The sequence below is a fragment of the Vipera ursinii genome (assembly GCF_947247035.1).
Source record: "Vipera ursinii genome assembly, chromosome: 3".
NCBI lineage: Eukaryota > Metazoa > Chordata > Lepidosauria > Squamata > Viperidae > Vipera > Vipera ursinii.
Window position 1 is genome coordinate 9,494,707 of NC_139516.1, and position 19,276 is coordinate 9,513,982.

The 19,276-nt window shown below is 44.1% G+C and overlaps 1 protein-coding gene across 1 annotated transcript in view; it reads left to right on the top strand.

Annotated features, from left to right (window-relative positions):
• Positions 1-19,276, top strand: part of LAMA5 (laminin subunit alpha 5) — a 240,386-nt gene that overhangs the window by 12,370 nt on the left and 208,740 nt on the right. The window contains exon 2 of the mRNA XM_083360813.1: positions 4,448-4,600. Within this exon, the coding sequence (XP_083216939.1) occupies positions 4,448-4,600 (153 nt within the window). The remainder of the gene's footprint in view (positions 1-4,447; positions 4,601-19,276) is intronic.

Sequence of the window (19,276 nt, forward strand, 5' to 3'; positions counted from 1 at the left end):
CTCGGACAAGCGCTGGCTCTTCGGCTTTGAAATGGCCCCTAGAGTCGGAAATGACTAGCACGCACGTGCGGGGGAACCTTTACCTTTACATACATACATACATATTTCCTGCCTGAGCAGGGTGTTGGACTAGATGACCTCCAAGGTCCGTTCCAACATTATTATTATTATTATTACATACATACATACATACATACATATATACATACCATGTTTCCCCAAAAATAAGACCTGGTCTTATATAATTTTTTTTGCTCCAAAAGACGCATCAGGGCTTATTTTGGGGGTGATTTGCTCGGATGGGTGTCTTCCCCCCGGCCGGCAGGCACACAAGAGTCAGCAAGCACATGGGGGCTGATGGTGTCCAGCAGCCCACCGGCCCCTTGGTGCAGCGCAGGTAAGTTTTGTAATGTGTGTAATAAAAGTTCTGTATCTGCGAGTGTCTGTCTTTGATAACCAAATGGAGGTTGATTTCCGAATTGCCCTCGTACATGTCAGTTGCCAAACGTCCAAATTTTTATCACGTGACCATGTGGATGCTGTAGGTGTGAAATAGGATCATAAGTCACTTTTTTCAGCGCCCTTGTAAATGAACTGTTGTAAGCTATCTGTACAGCTTTAATTTTAGCGATAACATCTCTCTTGGACTCTTACCACCAATCTCCAAATTAAAAAGGGCTGCTTTTCAGGATTCCCAAATTCAATTTGTTTGTGGTCTTTCTTCTTCTTTCATCTGGTCTTTATTTGAGCGATGGAATTTTTCTCTGCTTGTTAAGTGACTGGTTGTTGTTTTTTTCCCCCCCTGTAATAGCGGACATGTTTTTAAAAGGAAGCAAAACGAGGCCTGATAATTGAAAGGTCGTGGTTTTTCATTAATTCCATTTACAAGTGTGGAGCAAATTAAGGGCTGCATCTTTAATTTCAATAGTCTGGAACAACCATAACAAATTCCAGAATTTATGTTTCAGTAATTGAGTTGGTTTGACCGTCTAATCTGCTTGATATTATACATCATCCGTTAAGAAAACTAAAGTAAAAGTTGGAAGAGCTTAGCAGAGGTTCTGAAAAAGCTTCTCTCTACCTAAGTATTAGCTCTTGTTAGAATGACCAGCTGTGGATTGAATGTAATTTCTATTTTGACAAAAACAAGGTGAGGTTTAACTGAAAAGAGCTTTCTTTCTACAGATAGTCCTCGATTTGCAACCATTTGTTTAGTGATTGTTCGAAGTTACAGTTGCACTGAGAAAAAGTGACTTACAGCCTGTCCTGACACTCACAACTGTCACAATATCCCACCGGTCACATGTTCAAAATTAGAGCACGTGACAACTGGCGTGTGATTACTGTCTCCTGGGGTCAGGTGATTGCCATTTGCAGCCTTCCCAGCTGCTTCCAAAAACCAATAACAATAACAATAATAGAGTTGGAAGGGACCTTGGAGGTCTTCTAGTCAAACCCCCTGCTCGGACAGGAAACCCTATATCATTTCATACAAATGATTGTCCAGTTTCTTCTTAAAAACATCCAGTGTTGCAGCATTCACTGCTTCTGCAGGCAGGTTATTCTGCTGGTTAATTGTTCTGTGGAAATTTCTCCTTAGTTCTAGGTTGCTTCTCTCCTTGATTAGTTTCCATCTGTTGCTTCTTGTCCTGCCTTCAGGTGCTTTGGAGAATAGCTTGACTCCTTCTTCTTTGGGGCAACCCCTGAGATATTGGAAGACTGCTATCATGTCACCCTTGGTCCTTCTCTTCATTAAACTACACATACCCAATTCCAGCAACGGTTCCCTATATGTTTTGGCCTCCAGTCCCCTGATCATCTTTGTTGCTCTTCTCTGTACTCTTTCTAGAGTCTCGACATCTTTTTTACATCATGGTGACCAAAACTGGATGCAGTATTGCAAGTGTGGCCTTACCAAGGCCTTGTAAAGTGGTATTAACACTTCACGTGATCTTGATTCTATCCCTCGAAGTTAACGGGGGAAGTCGGATTTGTTTAATGACTGCCTGATTCACTTATTAGCTAAGTTTTGATTTGTTCAGCTTTATGTTACTTGAGAAACCGTAATTGGGCGGGTTCACACAACACGCTTAGTGAAAGTCAAAATTAATTAATGTATACCCTATGTTTATGAATGCACTGGGTGTGACTTAAACTAAACAATACAGATAGTCCTCAAATTATGACCACAATTGAGCCCAAAATTTCTCTTGCTGAACGAGACCGTTGTTAAGTAACTTTTGCCCCATTTTATTACCTCTCTTGCCACAGTTGCAGTTGTTAAGTTAGTAACACAGTTGTTAAGTGGCTTTTCCATTGACTTTGCTCCTGAGAAGCTTGCAAAAGGTGATCACATGACCCCAGGACACTGCAGCCGTCATAAATATGAGTTAGTCACCAAGCATCAGAATTTTGATCATGTGACCACGGGGAGGCAACAACGATTGTAAGTGTGAAATAATGGTGCTAAGTCACTATTTTCAGTGCCTTTGCAACTTTGAAAAGTCACTAAATGAAATGTTTGGAGGACTACCTGTATTATGTTATAGTATAACTATAGGAACACAAGGACTGTTGATAAAAACGCCAAGATTTGAAACGAGTGGAATTTGGAAATGGTTATTTTTTCCCTCCCTCCCTTTCTTCCCTCCCTCCCTTCCTTCCTTCCCTTCCTTCCTTCCTTCCTTCCTTCCTTCCTTCCTTCCTTCCTTCCTTCCTTCCTTCCTTTCTTCCCTCCCTTTTTCCCTTCCTTCCCTCCCTCCTTCTCTTTTTTCCTTCCTTCCCTCCCTCCCTCCTTTCCTTCCTTCCTTCCTTCCTTCCTTCCTTCCTTCCTTCCTTCCTTCCTTCCTTCCTTCCTTCCTTTCTTCCCTCCCTTTTTTTCTTCCTTCCCTCCCTCCCTCCCTCCCTTTTTTCCTTCCTTCCCTCCCTCCCTCTCTCCCTCCCTCTCTCCCTCCCTTCCTTAGTGGCTCATTTTGCAAACAAGACCCTTCTCCATTCTAAACTGACCCTTGTGCTGCGTTTTATAGTTCCTTATTCAGCATACTTTTGATTCTAATCTGGTCAGAATAGCAGTCATTCTCCTGTTTTGCCCCTTGCATTCTTGTCCTTCCAACACGACAGAGGGATTTCTCTTTATTTCCCTTTTTGCTAGACATTTTAGTAGTCTGCTCCCCTGAGAACAGGAAAAATACCTTGGGGGGAAAAAATTAGGAATTAAGGAAGGAAAATGGGGAGATTCCTGTTTTGTCTGCTGTTAAGAAATTGCGTGTATTCATTTGCTGCAATTTAACCTAGAGGTAGAGCACTGTACAGTATTCATTTCCTCAGAAACAACTTTTAAAATGCCGAAGAATGTTTAATTTCAGAGCTCTAGGTGTGGGTCCGAGTTGTTGGGAGACCAGGTGTATGTGATGGGAGGAGATAGAGAAAATCAACTTCTTTTATACAGGTAGTCCTTATCACAATTGAACCCAAAACCTCTGTTGCTAAGCACGATAGTTGTTAAGTGTGTTTTGCCCCATATTACGACCGTTCTTGCCACAATTTTTAAGCGAATCCCTGCAGTTGTTACGTTAGTAACACAGTTCTTAAGTGAATCTGGCTTCCCCATTGACTTTGCTTGGCACAGGGCCGCAAAAAGTGACCGCATGACCCCAGGACACTGTAACCATCATAAATACGAACCAGTTGTCAATCATCCAGATTTTGTTCATGTGACCATGGGGATGCTGCAGTGGTCATAAGTGTAAAAAAATGGTCATGATTCAATTTTTTTCAGTGCCATTGTAACTTTGAACAGTCACTAAACAAATGGTTGTAAATTGAGGACTAGCGGTATATGTATTGCTGGTAAAAAGCACATGGACTTGGACTTTGATCAGACAGTTGCAGATGCCATTTTGTCTCTTGACACATCCCCTGGGCATTCAGAACGGCATCATAGGACCAAAACTTGACAGATGTCTCCTTTTTCCTTCTTAGTTTCTTTGTTTTTTTAAAGCCTTTCATGGCATTCATAAGAGGAAAAAAGATGGCGATTTGGCCAGCAAGCTAAAATAAAGGCACTAAAACGTTTTACTGCCCAAGCTTAAGGCCAGTTACACTTCTAACATGTTTTATTCTTTAGAGAGATGTTATTTTGAAAACACTGCAAATGTGGAATATTATATCTTGGCTGCAGTTATCCAAAATGAACTCTAGGTGGCAGTACAGAGATCCCAAATGCTTTATCACTGCTGCCACCTAATGGGGTGTCTGGGATTTTGCAGGCCATATTCAATAGCCCCAAACAGCTATTATTTGTATTACAACTGGGTTAGACCAATGATTTCATGTTGAGTCTGGTAAGTGATGGTGAATGGAGCTATTAAACTGTGAATAAAATGCATGCTTTTCTCTGCGGTTTCTGACCATTTGTTTTCTTTATTTTATTGTCTTTTGGCCATAGGGACAGTATTGTGACATCTGTTCTTCAGCCAATAGCAACAAAGCCCATCCCATCACGAATGCTATCGATGGGACCGAACGCTGGTGGCAGAGTCCCCCTCTTTCTCGGAGGCTGGAATTCAATGAGGTCAATGTCACCTTAGATTTGGGACAGGTAAGGAGATGACTGGCTTTCTACTAAAATAAATAAATGGGTGCTCTCTTATAACAACAGGGGCGTGCTAAGGGAGAATTAATTTCTCATTAATGACCTAATTTTGCCATAAATTTGCCATGCAGGAAAAAAAGCACTGCAGCAAGCTTCTTGATCAAGTTACTTGTATTGTTTTAAGAATACAAATATTGTGATCATCAATATTTGAAGATGACCCTAAGGCAGGGGTCTTCAAACGTGGCCCTTTTATGACTTGTGGACTTCAACTCCCAGAATTCCTCAGCCAGCCATAAGTCATAAAAGGGCCACGTTTGAAGACCCCTGCCTTAAGGCATATTAAAAAATTAGCTTCTGTGGACTTTTACTGATGCGCTGTTGGCCTTTAGATAAATAATTGAAGCATGAGTAGTATATTAGAACAGGGGTCACCAACTGCCAGTCCACGGCCCTGTAGCAGTCTGCGGCCCATTGGGAACCGGTCTGTGCAAGTGGAGGGTGAGCGTGCAAACAGGCAAAACTGCGTTTGTACAACCATCCTCCACCACCAATCCGCAGAGCAAATTTGCCATAATTTGCATTAGATATACCTGCAGTGTTATACTGTGGGATACACAAATAAAAATTATCGTTTTGGAAATTTTTGTAAAAATTTATTTAGGGGCAGTTTTTGGGCAGGAAAAAGTACCATGTCCCAAGCATTGGTTCCTTTTGGATGTGTGTACAATGTCAACGGCCAATGCTGCGTTTGTCAAACTGATGTACTTGGGTCCTTGCATAAATGCCACTGTGCCAGTATATAGATCAAGCAGAATTATAGAGCGACATATACAGTACTTTGAACTTCAGGTTGTAAGTAAGTAAGGGATGCTTTCAAATTATTTATTTAAAGCAGTGTGGCTCAAGCTTGGCAATTTTAAGATGCCTGGACTTCAATTCCCAGAATTTCCCAGCCCGCTGGGAAATTACGTGAGTTGGAAACCAGACATCTTAAAGATGCCAAGTTTGAGTAACACTGATTTAAAGAACTTTTATCTTGTTTTTCTGCTCTAAAGGATTCCTTTTGGTGGAACTAATAGAAGCTAGAGTTAAGGAAATCCTGCCATTAGGATTATATTGCTTGGCTATTCCCCCTAGACGAGGAAAAAAGAAATACTGTAAAAATAGTGCAATATGTAGCAGGATAAACTTGTTGTTGTGTATGTAAATAGTTAGCAATAAGCCATGAAAGATATTGCAAACACTGTGCAGCTTTGCAAGGTTTAAAGCGGGAAAATAAGGTGCAATCATTGGACGCCACAACCAAGGAGCGGGAAAACAGACTGTTTGTATTGGTTACAGTTCAAACGCTTTCTCTATAAAAGGGTTGCAACATTTGACATTTGACAGTTGACTTTGTGTATTCAATAAACTCGTTCAGTGTTAACCACTCTGAGTCCTCGTCAATTCGAACCAAACAACTGGCGACGAAGGTGGGATTGACAGAAGACCAGAGATTAGGAAGAATTGTCGTGAAGGCGGCAAAGTCTGAGCGAGTCACAGTCAACCGAGCGGCCGCGGCAGAATAGGAAAAAAATTCTCCGAATGGCGCAAATCGGGTCATTGAAGGAATTTGACCCTAACTTCCCCGAAGATTGGGAAGAATATATTGGTCAGGTCGAAGGATTCCTGTTAGTGAACGGAATCACCGACGACCGGAAAAAAGCGGCGGCACTTTTGACAATTTGCGGCACACCGGTCTACAGAGTCGCTGTCGGGCTGTGCCAGCCACAACCAGTCTCCAGCGTGCCCTATGCCGACCTCCTTGCAAAACTAAAGGTGCACTTTACTCCCCGAAGGTCCGAACTTTTTTGGCGGCGCATCTTCGAGAAGAGAAATCAGAGACCGGGGGAGTCCATACAGAAATTCGTCGCTGCCGTCAGGGAAGCCGCAGTTCGTTGCAAATACGATAATTTAGAAATTAGGATTCGGGACAGAGTTGTGCTGGGCTTACGCGATGAACAATTACAAAACAGAATAATCGCCAAACCTACTGGCGATTTACAGGAAGTGCTCGACGAACTCCTAACGTATGAGTCAACCGGGTATCGCGACCCCCCCCGCAGTAGCATGGCGACAGCACCTGAAATTAACCAAGAGGGCTATGTGGACTGCGGGGAGGTGGATCAGCAGTGGGAGGAAGAGATCGCCGAAGTCTCCAGGCGATTTGGGAAGATGGCACCCAGACAACTTAGAAGCGAAGGGCCCGAACCCGGCCGCCGGCAACAACCCGCAACACCGCAGAGACCACCGACCGGGGCACAACGACCGTGGCGGGACACCGCAACCAGACCGCGCGACAACGACACCCAGAACCGATGTGGCAGCTGTGGCGGCAACCATCCCCGCGCTTCCTGCCGATTCCGCACCGCCAAGTGCAGGGCTTGTGGCAAGACCGGCCACATCCAGGCCATCTGCAGAAACCGCGTCCGGGACTCCCGTCTGAATGAAGTCGATGTGTGGCCAGAGGGTAAGGTAACCCCCAATGCTAGTGGCAAGGAGACCCCTAGATCCCGGGCGAAATTTTCAAACCCAGGGGAGGTGGCCCGAGTCAATCGGAAAAGGCAGGGAAGGGGGCACAATTTTCCGGACGGAAAATTAAAAATCACAGTCCTTCTGCAAGGGGTTCCTTGCAGAATGGAAATCGACTCTGGGGCTTCAGTGTCGATAATTTCCACTGAAACCCTGGAAAAAATTGAACAACTAAGTGGAAAAAGAATTCCACTTAGCCCAACAAATATTCAATTAATGGACTTCCAAAAAAGTCCAATAATCGTAAAGGGAAAGACCAGCCTTAGAGTTAATTTTAAGGGATTTAAGGGGGTCTTAGATGTGGTAGTTACGGAGGGGAATAGGACTAGCTTAATAGGGCTTAATTGGTTTCCTGCCCTGGGAATTTGGATAGGGGGAATAAATTCTGTGATTAGAAATAAGACCCTCGAATCCGTCTGCAAAGAATTTGCAGACGTATTCGATGGATCTCTAGGCAAGTACAAAGGGCCCCCCATTAATTTTAACCTAGACCCCTCAGTAAATCCAATCAGGCTAAAGGCCCGGAGGGTACCTTTTGCCTTAAAAGAAAAAATCGAGGCCGAGCTCAACCGGCTTGTAGGCCTCGGAGTTTTAGAACCCGTTGAGGGCGGTTTATGGGAGACGCCGATCGTCACACCCCTCAAACCCAATGGGGATGTGAGGATCTGCGCCGACTATAAAGCGACCCTCAACATTGGAATGAAAAAGCATGCTTACCCGGTCCCGACGGTGAAGCAGGTCCTCGCCACGATCCAGGACGCCGCCATCTTCGCCAAGCTCGACTTGGCGCATGCGTACTTACAGTTGACTGTTTCCAAAGAGGCTGCAGAGGCGCAGACAATTGTTACCCACAAGGGGGCGTTCCGAGTCCACAGACTGCAATTTGGGATTGCAGCTGCTCCAGGCATCTTCCAAGAAGTGATGGAGAGGACCTTAAAGGGCATACCTGGAGTATGCCCTTACTTTGATGATGTCCTAATAGCTGGAAAAGATGAAGGAATGTTAGTAGAGCGACTGGAACAGGTACTGGGTAGATTTAGAAAGGCTGGATTAAAATTAAAAAAGGAAAAATGTAGCATAGGGGTTAAGTCCACTGATTTTTTGGGGTTCAGGATTGACAAAAGCGGAGTCCACCCTACCCCTGAAAAAATCAAAGCAATAAAAGGGGCGCCTGAACCAAGGAACAAGGCTGAGCTACAGGCCTTCCTAGGCTTGGTAAATTTTTATCACACTTTTGTGCCACATAAGGCTGCCATTGCAGAACCACTGCACAGGCTTTTAGATAAGAAGACCCCTTGGCATTGGCAAGACAAGCACAAAGTGAGTTTCCAGACCTTAAAAGATATCCTTTCCAGTAGCTCAACTGTAACCCACTTTATAGAAAATAGACCAATCTACCTGGCGTGCGATGCTTCGCCTTATGGCGTTGGGGCAGTAATCAGCCATTTAGACACCCAGGGAATGCAAAGACCCATTGCTTACTACTCCCGCACACTAACCAAGGCAGAGCGGAACTATGCTCAAATTGACCGGGAAGCTTTAGCCATAGTGGCAGGAGTTAAAAAGTTCCACGACTACCTGTATGGCAGGAACTTTACAATACTGACAGACCACAAACCCCTGCTGGGACTGTTTACCACAGATAAACAGACTCCCCAAATTATGTCTCCCAGGATGCTGAGATGGTCCATTTTCCTCTCAGCATATTCATTTTCCCTCCAATACCGACCGGGTAAAGACATGGGTCATGCAGACGCTCTTAGCAGATTGCCCCTTAGCACAACAGAGGAGGACCCTGCCCCAGTGGGACAAGTAATGTCCCTACAAGATATTCCTGATCTGCCCCTAACTGCTAAAGACATAGCTGAGGCAACCAATAAGGACCCCATCTTAAGGAGAGTAATGGCCTGGGTCATGAGCGGTTGGCCCAACGCCAACCCAGACGTAAAATACAGTCCATTTTTCCGAAGGAAGGATGAACTATCAGTTCATATGGGTTGCTTACTTTGGGGAACTCGTGTAGTAATCCCAGGAATCCACAAATCAGCTATTCTATTTGAATTGCATGAGGGACACCCTGGAATAGTAAGGATGAAGGCCCTAGCTAGGAGTCACTTGTGGTGGCCAGGATTGGACCAAGACATTGAGGAATGCGTTGCCAATTGCCATCTGTGCCAACGTTCCAGGCCTGAACAACAACACATCCGCACACATAAATGGGAGCTAGCTAGGAATCCTTGGTCCAGGATTCATATTGACTTCGCTGGACCTTTCCAGGGGTTAACGTTCCTTGTAGTGGTCGACAGCTACTCTAGATGGCTAGAAGTAGTACCGGTCAGTTCAGTAACGGCAGGCAGAACAATACAGGCATTAAGGGGCCTCTTTGCCACTCATGGGTTGCCGGATTTAATAGTGTCTGATAACGGGCCACAATTCACATCTATTGAATTTCAGGATTTCCTCAAGGCCAACTCGATTAAGCATAAGACTTCTGCACCCTTCCACCCCTCCACCAACGGATTGGCTGAAAGGAACGTGAGGACCACGAAGGACGCGCTTAAAAGAATCATTCGAGGTGACTGGCATCAGAGACTAGCTGAGTTCTTGTTGGCTCAACACACAACCCCTTGTTCGGCTACAGGGAAAAGTCCAGCTGAAATGAGGTGGGGAAGAAAAATCTTGACCAAGTTGGACAGACTACACCCCGACCGACTCCAACCAAACATTGAATTAGACATTCCTAACAGAACATTTGAAGTGGGGGACTTGATTTGGGCCAGGAACTACGCCCAAGGGGATAAATGGATTCCTGGGGTGGTAACTGAAATCTTAGGTCCCCTATCATACATCATTGAGGGGGAAGGGAATAGGGTCTGTAAAAGACACATAGACCAGCTGAGGAAAAGATCTAGTGGGTGTGTGCCAGCTGAGGGGGACCAAAGCTCAGTTAGGGCAAACAGTACAGATAACATTAGGCCTGAAAGTGGTGTAGTGGTTGGGCAAGATGACATATTTCCTGATGCCCATCAACAACAATTCAGTCCAATTGATTGGGAAATACCCCTGCGAAGTAGGCCAGTGACAACTGAATCCCAAACACAACCTAATACACAAGGCAGTACATCTGAAGCCAGTAACCCTGAGCCCAGGTCTAGTAGTAACCAGCATAGTAACCAGCAGCCAAGCAGTCAACCAGGAAGAAGGGTCCCTAGCAGCCAAAGTAACAGATACCCGTCTAGAATACATAGGCCACCAAAATACCTAATGGACTTTGTAAAGAAATGACACCAACTGGGGGGTAAGGGGTGTTGTGTATGTAAATAGTTAGCAATAAGCCATGAAAGATATTGCAAACACTGTGCAGCTTTGCAAGGTTTAAAGCGGGAAAATAAGGTGCAATCATTGGACGCCACAACCAAGGAGCGGGAAAACAGACTGTTTGTATTGGTTACAGTTCAAACGCTTTCTCTATAAAAGGGTTGCAACATTTGACATTTGACAGTTGACTTTGTGTATTCAATAAACTCGTTCAGTGTTAACCACTCTGAGTCCTCGTCAATTCGAACCAAACACTTGTCATTTTCTGTTTGTTGCACTAGATCAGGGATAGGCAACCTTGGCTCTTTTATGACTTGTGGACTTCAACTCCCAGAATTTCTGAGCCAGCCATGCTGAGGGGAAAGGGAGAGTTTCCAAGCTGAGCCCTCCTGGCTCAGGAATTCTGGGAGTTGAAGTCCACGAGTCATAAAAGAGCCAAGGTTGCCTACCCCTGGCCTAGGCTGCTTTATGACTCGTGGACTTCAATTCCCAGAATTCCTGAGCCAGCCATGCTGAGGGGAAAGGGAGAGGTTTCCATGCTGGCTCAGGAATTCTGGGAGTTGAAGTCCACGAGTCATAAAAGAGCCAAGGTTGCCTACCCCTGCGACTAGATTATATTGCTTGGCTATTCCCCCTAGACAAGGAAAAAAGAAATACCATATCTGTAAAAATAGCTTTTCTGTTTTACCTTCCTGTTTTATCTATATGGTTAAATGATTCCTAAGAGAGCAATGATTTAGTGTATCTGCTAGATCAGGGATCCCCAACCCCCAGGCCTCCAGGCCACAGGGCACTACCAGGCAAGTGTGCGTGCAGTGGGCACTTGCGTGCAAAGCTTCACTCGCACAAATGGAGCTGTGCACACACACACCTGTCACTCACGAAATCATCTCTTCCCCCCCCCTCCCCGTGCCAGGCTGCCAAGCCAGAAAGATTAGTGACCGCTGTCCTAGATATATTCTATGCATCAAATGGATCATCAGTAAATTACCCCTTCGGATGGATTTGCAACCTTGCTGTTAATACAGCCTCAAAGTGTGGACCACACAAAGTTAATATTGACTCAGCTTTTGTTGACGAGATTGTGTGCACTGTGATGCTTTCAAGGTGTTTTCTTCAAGTATGATGAACCGTCTGAAAATTGACACTTCCTTAAGCAGATAAGGGCCAGTTAAGAGGTCACTCCAGAATGAATAGCTGATTCCTTGTAGTTGAGGCTTAGATCAAACCTTTGTGGTCAGAGTCCAGGCAGGCCTAGCACAACCAGATATACGGCCTTAAATATGCAAAGTTTCAAATGGATTATTAACTTTTATTTCCTTTCTGCAAACCGATCATTAGGGCCTCAAATGTGGGATATCTTGACACACTGAGATGTTTCATAGGAGAGAGATTAATAAATAATTTTTAAAAGTGGTTTTATGCTTGAAATGTCAGTAAAATCTAACTTACTTGACTTTGCCACAGGTTACGGCATCAGACTTTCATAAAAAAAGATACAATACAAAAGGGGTCCACGAACCCCTGTCTGCTGCCTGGTACCGGGCCATGGCTCATTGGAAACCGGGCCATGCAAGCAGCAGGCAAGCGCGTGAAGTTCCATTTGCGCAAGTGATGCACGCCTCTCCCATTGCCGCCACTGCTGGTCTGCAGAGCCACAAAGGTTGGGTACTGTTTTCAGGGCTTTTTTTTTCCTCATAGAACGCTCAGAACGGAGTTCCGGCACCTTTTTTGGATGGAACCTTGTAGCGTAGCCAAGGCGCATTGTATGACATGTGTGAGTTCCAGCACCTTTTTCTTTTACAAAAAAAAGCACTGGTTGCAATACAGAAAGTCCTCAATTTATGACCATAACTGAGCCCAGAATTATAGTTGTAAGGTGGTTGTTAGGTGGGTGATCATACCCAATTTTAAAACCTCGCTAGATAGCTAGATTAGATAGCAAAATAGATAGATAGATAGATAGATAGATAGATAGATAGATAGATAGATAGATAGATAGATAGATAGGATAGCTGGATAGCTGGATAGCTAGATTAGATAGGATAGCTGGATAGCTAGATTATATAGCTAGATTAGATGGATAGATGGATGGATGGATGGATGGATGGATGGATGAATGGACGGACGGACGGACAAACAAACAGACAGACAGACAGACAGACAGACAGACAGACAGACAGACGAACTCTAATAAACTTTGGAGTGATTGCTGTGTCGAATGAAGGAAAATATCCGTGTCCCAGGATAATTTTGCAGGATCCAATCTGAGTCAGTCACCAGGACCAAAGGTTTATTCTTCCAAACTTTCAGGCTCATGCTTGCCCTGTCTTGGGAGGAATAGCATAGCAAACCTTGGCTAGCTTGGGACCTGACCTTTTCTTATCCTCTGTCCTGTCAGTAGGAAGAAAAAATAAATCTTCCCCCAAAAGATGATTTAACGGTGCTTCCTTTCTGTAAGAGCTGAAATCATTTCCAGCTGTTTTATAGCTCGCTGACCCCGGAGTCTCCAATCTCTGCTGACCGTTCAGGAGAACAAAGCCACGTTTTCATTTCAAAGCAGAGCAGTTTTGGTTTGAAACTTGCTAGTTAAATATTTAAACAAAGTCCCAACCCGTGAAAGAGGCTGGGCAGCCGGGTTAAACAGAGCTTGGAGACGGAGCAATAACTATCTCCTGGGAGAGAGATTCTGATGGCTGAAAGACCTGACAGTATAACAGAAATGAAACTCCGCTTTTCTTTCAAATGCGATTGAAGTTGCTGGCAAGAATTGGACCCCCAGCCCGCTCGCTGAATAGACAGATGGAGCAGCCACCATTTGTCTTGAAATTCACTGTGTTGGGCATTCAGCTTGAGAATGAGGTTTGGGTGACAGAGCCTTAATTAAATGTTCCCAACATGTAGAGCCAGTTTGGTCTAATGGTTGAGGCATCAGGCAACAAACTAGGTAACGGAATTCTAGTCCCACCTTAGGCAGGAAAGCTGGCTAGGTAAGTTTGGGCCAGTCCCCAGGAGACTGTGAGTTCCTGTCCTGCCTTAGCCATGAAAGCCAACTCGGTGACTTTGGGCCAGTCCCTCTCCCAGCCCAACCCACCCCACAGGGTTGTTGTTGTGGGGAAAGTATGACCATCATGGTCATAACCTGTGAGAGTCATAAAATTTGCTGCATTCTGGCAGCTGAAATCCACACACCTTAAAGTTGCCAACTTGAAAAATTCTGTTTTGCACACTCTTTATTTCTCAACATCTTCATTCTCTGCCAAAGAGTTAAAATTGGTTGCAGAAATTGGGTATGTCTTAGTCTAATAAAAAGAAGGATGAGGGGGGTGACATGATAGCAGTGTTCCAATGTCTCAGGGGCTACCCCAAAGAAGAGGGAGTCAAGCTATTCTCCAAAGCCCCTGAAGGCAGGACAAGAAGCAACAGATGGAAACTAACCAAGGAGAGAAGCAACCTAGAACTAAGGAGAAATTTCCTTGCAGTGAGAAAAATTACAGGTAGTCCTCAAATTATGACCTCAACTGAGCCCAACATTTCTGTTGCTAAGTGGGACATTTGTTAAGGGAACTTTGCCCCATTTTATGATCTTTCTTGCCACAGTTGTTTAAGTGAATCACTGCAGTTGTTAAGTTAGCAACGTGGTTGTTAAGTGAATCTGGCTTCCCCACTGACTTTGCTCGTCAGAAGGTCGAAAAGTGGGATCGCGTGACCCAACTGTCATAAATATGAATCAGTTGCCAAGCCTCTGCAATTTTGATCACTTGACCATGGGGATGCTGCAACGGTCGTAAGTGTGAAAAACGGGCATGTCACTTTTTTCAGGGCTGTTGTAACTTCGAACGATCACTGAGTAAACTGTTGTAAGTCGAGGACTACATATAATGGAACAGCTTGCCTCCAGACGCTCCCAAACACCGGAGGGTTTCAAGAAGAGGCTGGACAACTATTGGTCTGAAATGATTATTAGGGTCTCCTTTACTGGCTGAGGAATTCTGGGAGTTGAGGTCCACAAGTTTGAAAGTTGCCAAGGTTGGAGATCCCTGGACTAGAAGACCTCTAAGGTCCCATCCAATTCTGCTACTCTGTTCTGGTAAAATGAAGACAATGATGATGATAATAACGACCACCCATTTCTGTAGCACTTTTTAATGGAGAGTGCTTGCCAGCTTTTGCCTCATTGACCCTCAATCCAGCCCTCAAAACAGGCCGCTATTCTTCCATTGAACAAGCTGTCCTTTGATTTGTGCCCTTTCCTGCTGGCCTGCCATCTTTCTTGACCACACTGAAAAGACCAGAAACGGAGAGTTTCATTGGAATCGCTAGCCTGAGAGAAAGAAAAGAGAAATGGGACAGACCACCCAGCTAGAACCATTTATATAATTGACTGCCTCATGGAGCAGACACCCTGATGGGTGAGATTTACAGTTCTTTGGCACTGAAGGGTATGGGTTGCCTTGCTGCAAGACGTGAAGGGAGGGTTGCATTTAATTATCTAGGGCTGATAATGGCGGGGCAGAACTGTAATTATTCTGGTTTAGCCATAATTATTTGGGTGTCATCCGTAAAAACAGGTTTTATTTTATTTATTGCATTTGTAGGTAAAGGTAAAGGTTCCCCCGCACATGCGTGCTAGTCGTTTCCGACTCTAGGGGCCGGTGCTCATCTCCGTTTCAAAGCCAAAGAGCCAGCGCTTGTCCGAGGACGTCTCCGTGGTCATGTGGCCGGCATGACTAGGCGCCAAAGGCGCACGGAACGCTGTTACCTTTCCACCGTAGTGGTCCCTATTTTTCTGCTTGCATTTTTACGTGCTTTCGAACTGCTAGGTTGGCAGAACCTGGGACGAGTAACAGACGCTCACTCTGTTACGCGGCACTCGGGATTCGACCTGCCAAACTGCCGACCTTCTGATCGACAAGCTCAGGGTCCTAACCCACTGAGCCACCGCGTCCCTTATTGCATTTGTATGCATTGCCAATTTGGCCAAAGGTTCCCAACAAATAACAACAGTTCCCAAGTAGAACATCCCTCTTGGCTACCAGAGAATAAAATCATTCCTTTTTATGTGTGAGAGCCCTTCAGATATTTCAAGATTTCTCTCATACCTCTCCTCTGATATATTTCTTTTCTAGGCTGATCCTACCCAGATATTTTAAGAATTTCTTAGAGCTGTTTTTCAGGTCTTTCTCTATTTTGGGAGTCGTCCCCTGAACGTGCTTCATTTTTTTCTGGTCCTTTTTGAACTATGATGTCCCAAACTGGACATAGTATGGATAGTCCTTGATTTGCAACCATTCATTTAGTAACCACTCACAATGGCACTGATAAAAGTGACTTATGGCCATTTTTCACACTTACAACCATTGCGGCATCCCCATGGTCACATGATCATACTACACTTGGCAACTGACTCATATTTTATGACGGTTGCAGTATCCGGAGGTCCTGTGATCCCCTTTTGCGACCTTCTGACTAGCAAAGTCAGTGTGGAAGCCAGATTCACTTAACAACCAGGTTACTAACTTAACAACTGCAGTGATTCACTTAACAAGAAAGGTCATGAAATGGGGCAAAACTCACTTAGCCTCTTGTCTCGTTGAGCAACGGAAATTTTGGGTTCAATCGCCATTGTAAGTCAAGGATTGCTTGTATTTGAAAAGGAGTTTGACCAGAATCACTACCTGTGATCTGGACTCTGGACTCCAGTTAAGACATCCCAAGATAGCATTTGTCTTTTCAGTAGCTGCATCACTTTATTGTTCAATCAGAATAGAGCTGGAAGGGACCTTGGAGGCCTTCTAGTCCAACCCCCTCCTCTAGCAGGAGACTCTATACCATTTTTGACAAATAGTTGTCCAATCTCTTCTTAAAAACCTTCAGTGATGGAGCACCCACAACTTCTGAAGGGCAGCTGTTCCACTGGTTGATTGTTCTCACCGTTAGGGAGTTTCTCCTTAATTCCAAGTTGCTTCTCTCCTTGGTTAGTTTCCATCTTTTTGTTTCCTTTCTTCTCTCAAGTTCAACTGATGTTCTAATAAAAAAATCTTCATGCTGGGTCTTTTCTCATAGCTCAGTATTATTGATGGTGGTAGAGAGACCATGTAGACTATCTATAGGTGCGGAAATATATTAGACAGACCCATAAAAACCGAGTGTGCATTTTGGGTGACATTTTGTACCTTTCGATAAGTCTCATAATTCAGATGATAGGGAGAGGGTTCAAATTCTCTTTTAGGAAATAGAGTAAGACAATACAAGACTGTGCAGAAGGACGTGGAATGGTAAACGGGAAAGGAGTCCCTGTGGATTTTACTCCATGAGTTGTTGCTGGTTATAGGGGACAGTGCTCATCTCTGTCTCAAGGCCACTGAGCCAGAGCTGTCCAAAGATATTTCAGAGGTCATGTGGCCAGCATGACGTCACGAAGCACTGTTACCTTCCACCACCAAAGTGGTACCTATTTATCTTCTTGCATTTGCCTGCTATCAAACTGCTAGGTTGGCATGAGACAATCCCAGGGTCTTAACCGCTGAGCTGGAAAATTGGCTTCTAAAGGTTTTGGTTTCACAATACAGATCGTGTTTCTTGCCTTTACGGTTGTGAAGATACCCAGGAGAAATGTATTGGCAATGCCTGATTTAATGCAATTTTTGGGTCCTCTTTGCCCTGTATAATATTCTTGCTCCTCACCTTGACGAGTACAGTTGTACAAAATAGTAAATAGAGTTGAATGCCATTACACAAAACAATAACTTGCATAGTGTATTCAAGTTGTAGAATTGAGTTTTCGCTAGTAAAGAATTTCCCCCTTTTTTAAGGATGGCAGGACAAAGCTTTAAAATGTAGTTACTTCTTCTCATTCCTTATGTGCAATATCTTAAGAGTAAATTGATGGTAACACTGGCTACTGCAGTATACAGAAGTTGCTCACAGAGCTGTTGGCAGCTTTTCAGAGAATCAGATCAGTTTGATGACATTTCCTTTAGGGATTGTAATAAATCTGTGTTCTCTGAAGAGAACCATCATTTGCCTTGGTCCTCAGAGCTTCCTTAGTTTCCTAATGGCAGCTGCAAATGTGGAGTTTCAGGAAAAAGTTAATAGAGGGCATTGTGGTTTAACTAGCTAGCTCCTGGCAGATTTCCTCTAAAAAAACCATATGCATATGTACACATATATTTGTGTATATAGGTAGTCCTCAACAAAATTGAGCCCACATTTTCCATTGCTAAGCAAGGCGGTTGTTGTGAGTTTTGCCCCGTTTTACAACCTTTTTGTCACAATTGTTAAATGAATCACTTCAGTTGTTAATCATGTGTTCATTAAACAAAGCTGGCTTCCCTCATTAATTTTGCTTGTCGGAAGTTGGCTTGGAAGGTTACAAGTGCTGATCACATGATCTCCAGTACAATGCAACCGTCATAAATATGAGCTAGTTTTTAAGTGCCTGAACTATGATCACTAAATCATAATTGTATCCATGGGGACGCTACAATGGTCGTAAGAGTAAAAATGGTCCATGGCTCACTTTTTCAGTGCCGTTGTAACTTTGAAGGGTTACTAAATGAAGGGTTGTCAGATAAGGACCACTGTACAAATGTGTGCACAGATGTACAATTTAATCCATATTTTGGGAGTAAAACAGATTCCAGAAAAATCTCATACTCTTTTGATATCCTATTTTGATCTTGAACTGGACTTTAAAATATACATTTAAAAGCATAACTGCTTATGATGAAAGATTGAGACAATGGGTGATACAAAGTTCTGAATGTGGAATAGGCAATTTTTGGTAGAGACAAGGGTGATGATCCAACTGCAGTCATTAAATGGATCACCTGCAGTCATCCAGCGCAATGTCACATTACCGCAACTTTCGACTTCCTACCGGCTTCCCCATTGACTTTGCTGTCAGAAGCTGCCCTTCTTCACAGCAGATTTTTGTACAACTGTATTCATCTGGGTGATAAGCAAGAATACTAAGCAGGACAAAGAGGACCAAAAAAATCACAAATGGCAATGATTGTGATCATGAGCTGCTGTGACCATCGCAAATGCATGCCGGTTGTCAAGCACCCGAAATATGATCCTGTGATTGCAACAATTCAGCAATGGCTGCAGCTTTGAGGACCAGTCACAAGTCCACTTTTTCAGTGTGCTGTTGTAATTTCAAACAGTTACTGAATGAGCGGTCAGTCAGCAAGGACTTTGATGGTGACAAGTTGCTGGTTGTCTGGATGTGAAGCAAAAAAGGGTTGATTGGCCATTGCACAGAAAGACACAGCATGTTGGCATGGGATAATGACACATATTAGATGGTAATACACTTAAAAAACTGGTGCGTTTTTCATTACCGTAGCTTTTCTGCTAAAGTAAAGGCTTTGTACCTGGTGGAAATATTTGTTGTTGTTAGTTGCGAAGTCGTGTCCAACCCATCGCGACCCTATGGACAATGTTCCTCCAGGCCTTCCTGTCCTCTACTATCTTCTGGAGTCCATTTAAGCTCACGCCTACTGCTTCAGTGACTCCATCCAGCCACCTCATTCTGTCGTCCCCTTCTTCTATTGCCCTCAATCTTTCCCAGCATTAGGCTCTTCTCCAGTGAGTCCTTCCTTCTCATTAGGTGGCCAAAGTATTTGAGTTTCAGCTTCAGGATCTGGCCTTCTAAAGAGCAGTCAGGGTTGATCTCCTCTAGGACTGACCGGTTTGATTGCCTTGCAGTCCAAGGGACTCGCAGGAGTCTTCTCCAGCACCATAGTTCAAAGGCTTCAATTCTTTGGTGGAAATATAAATATA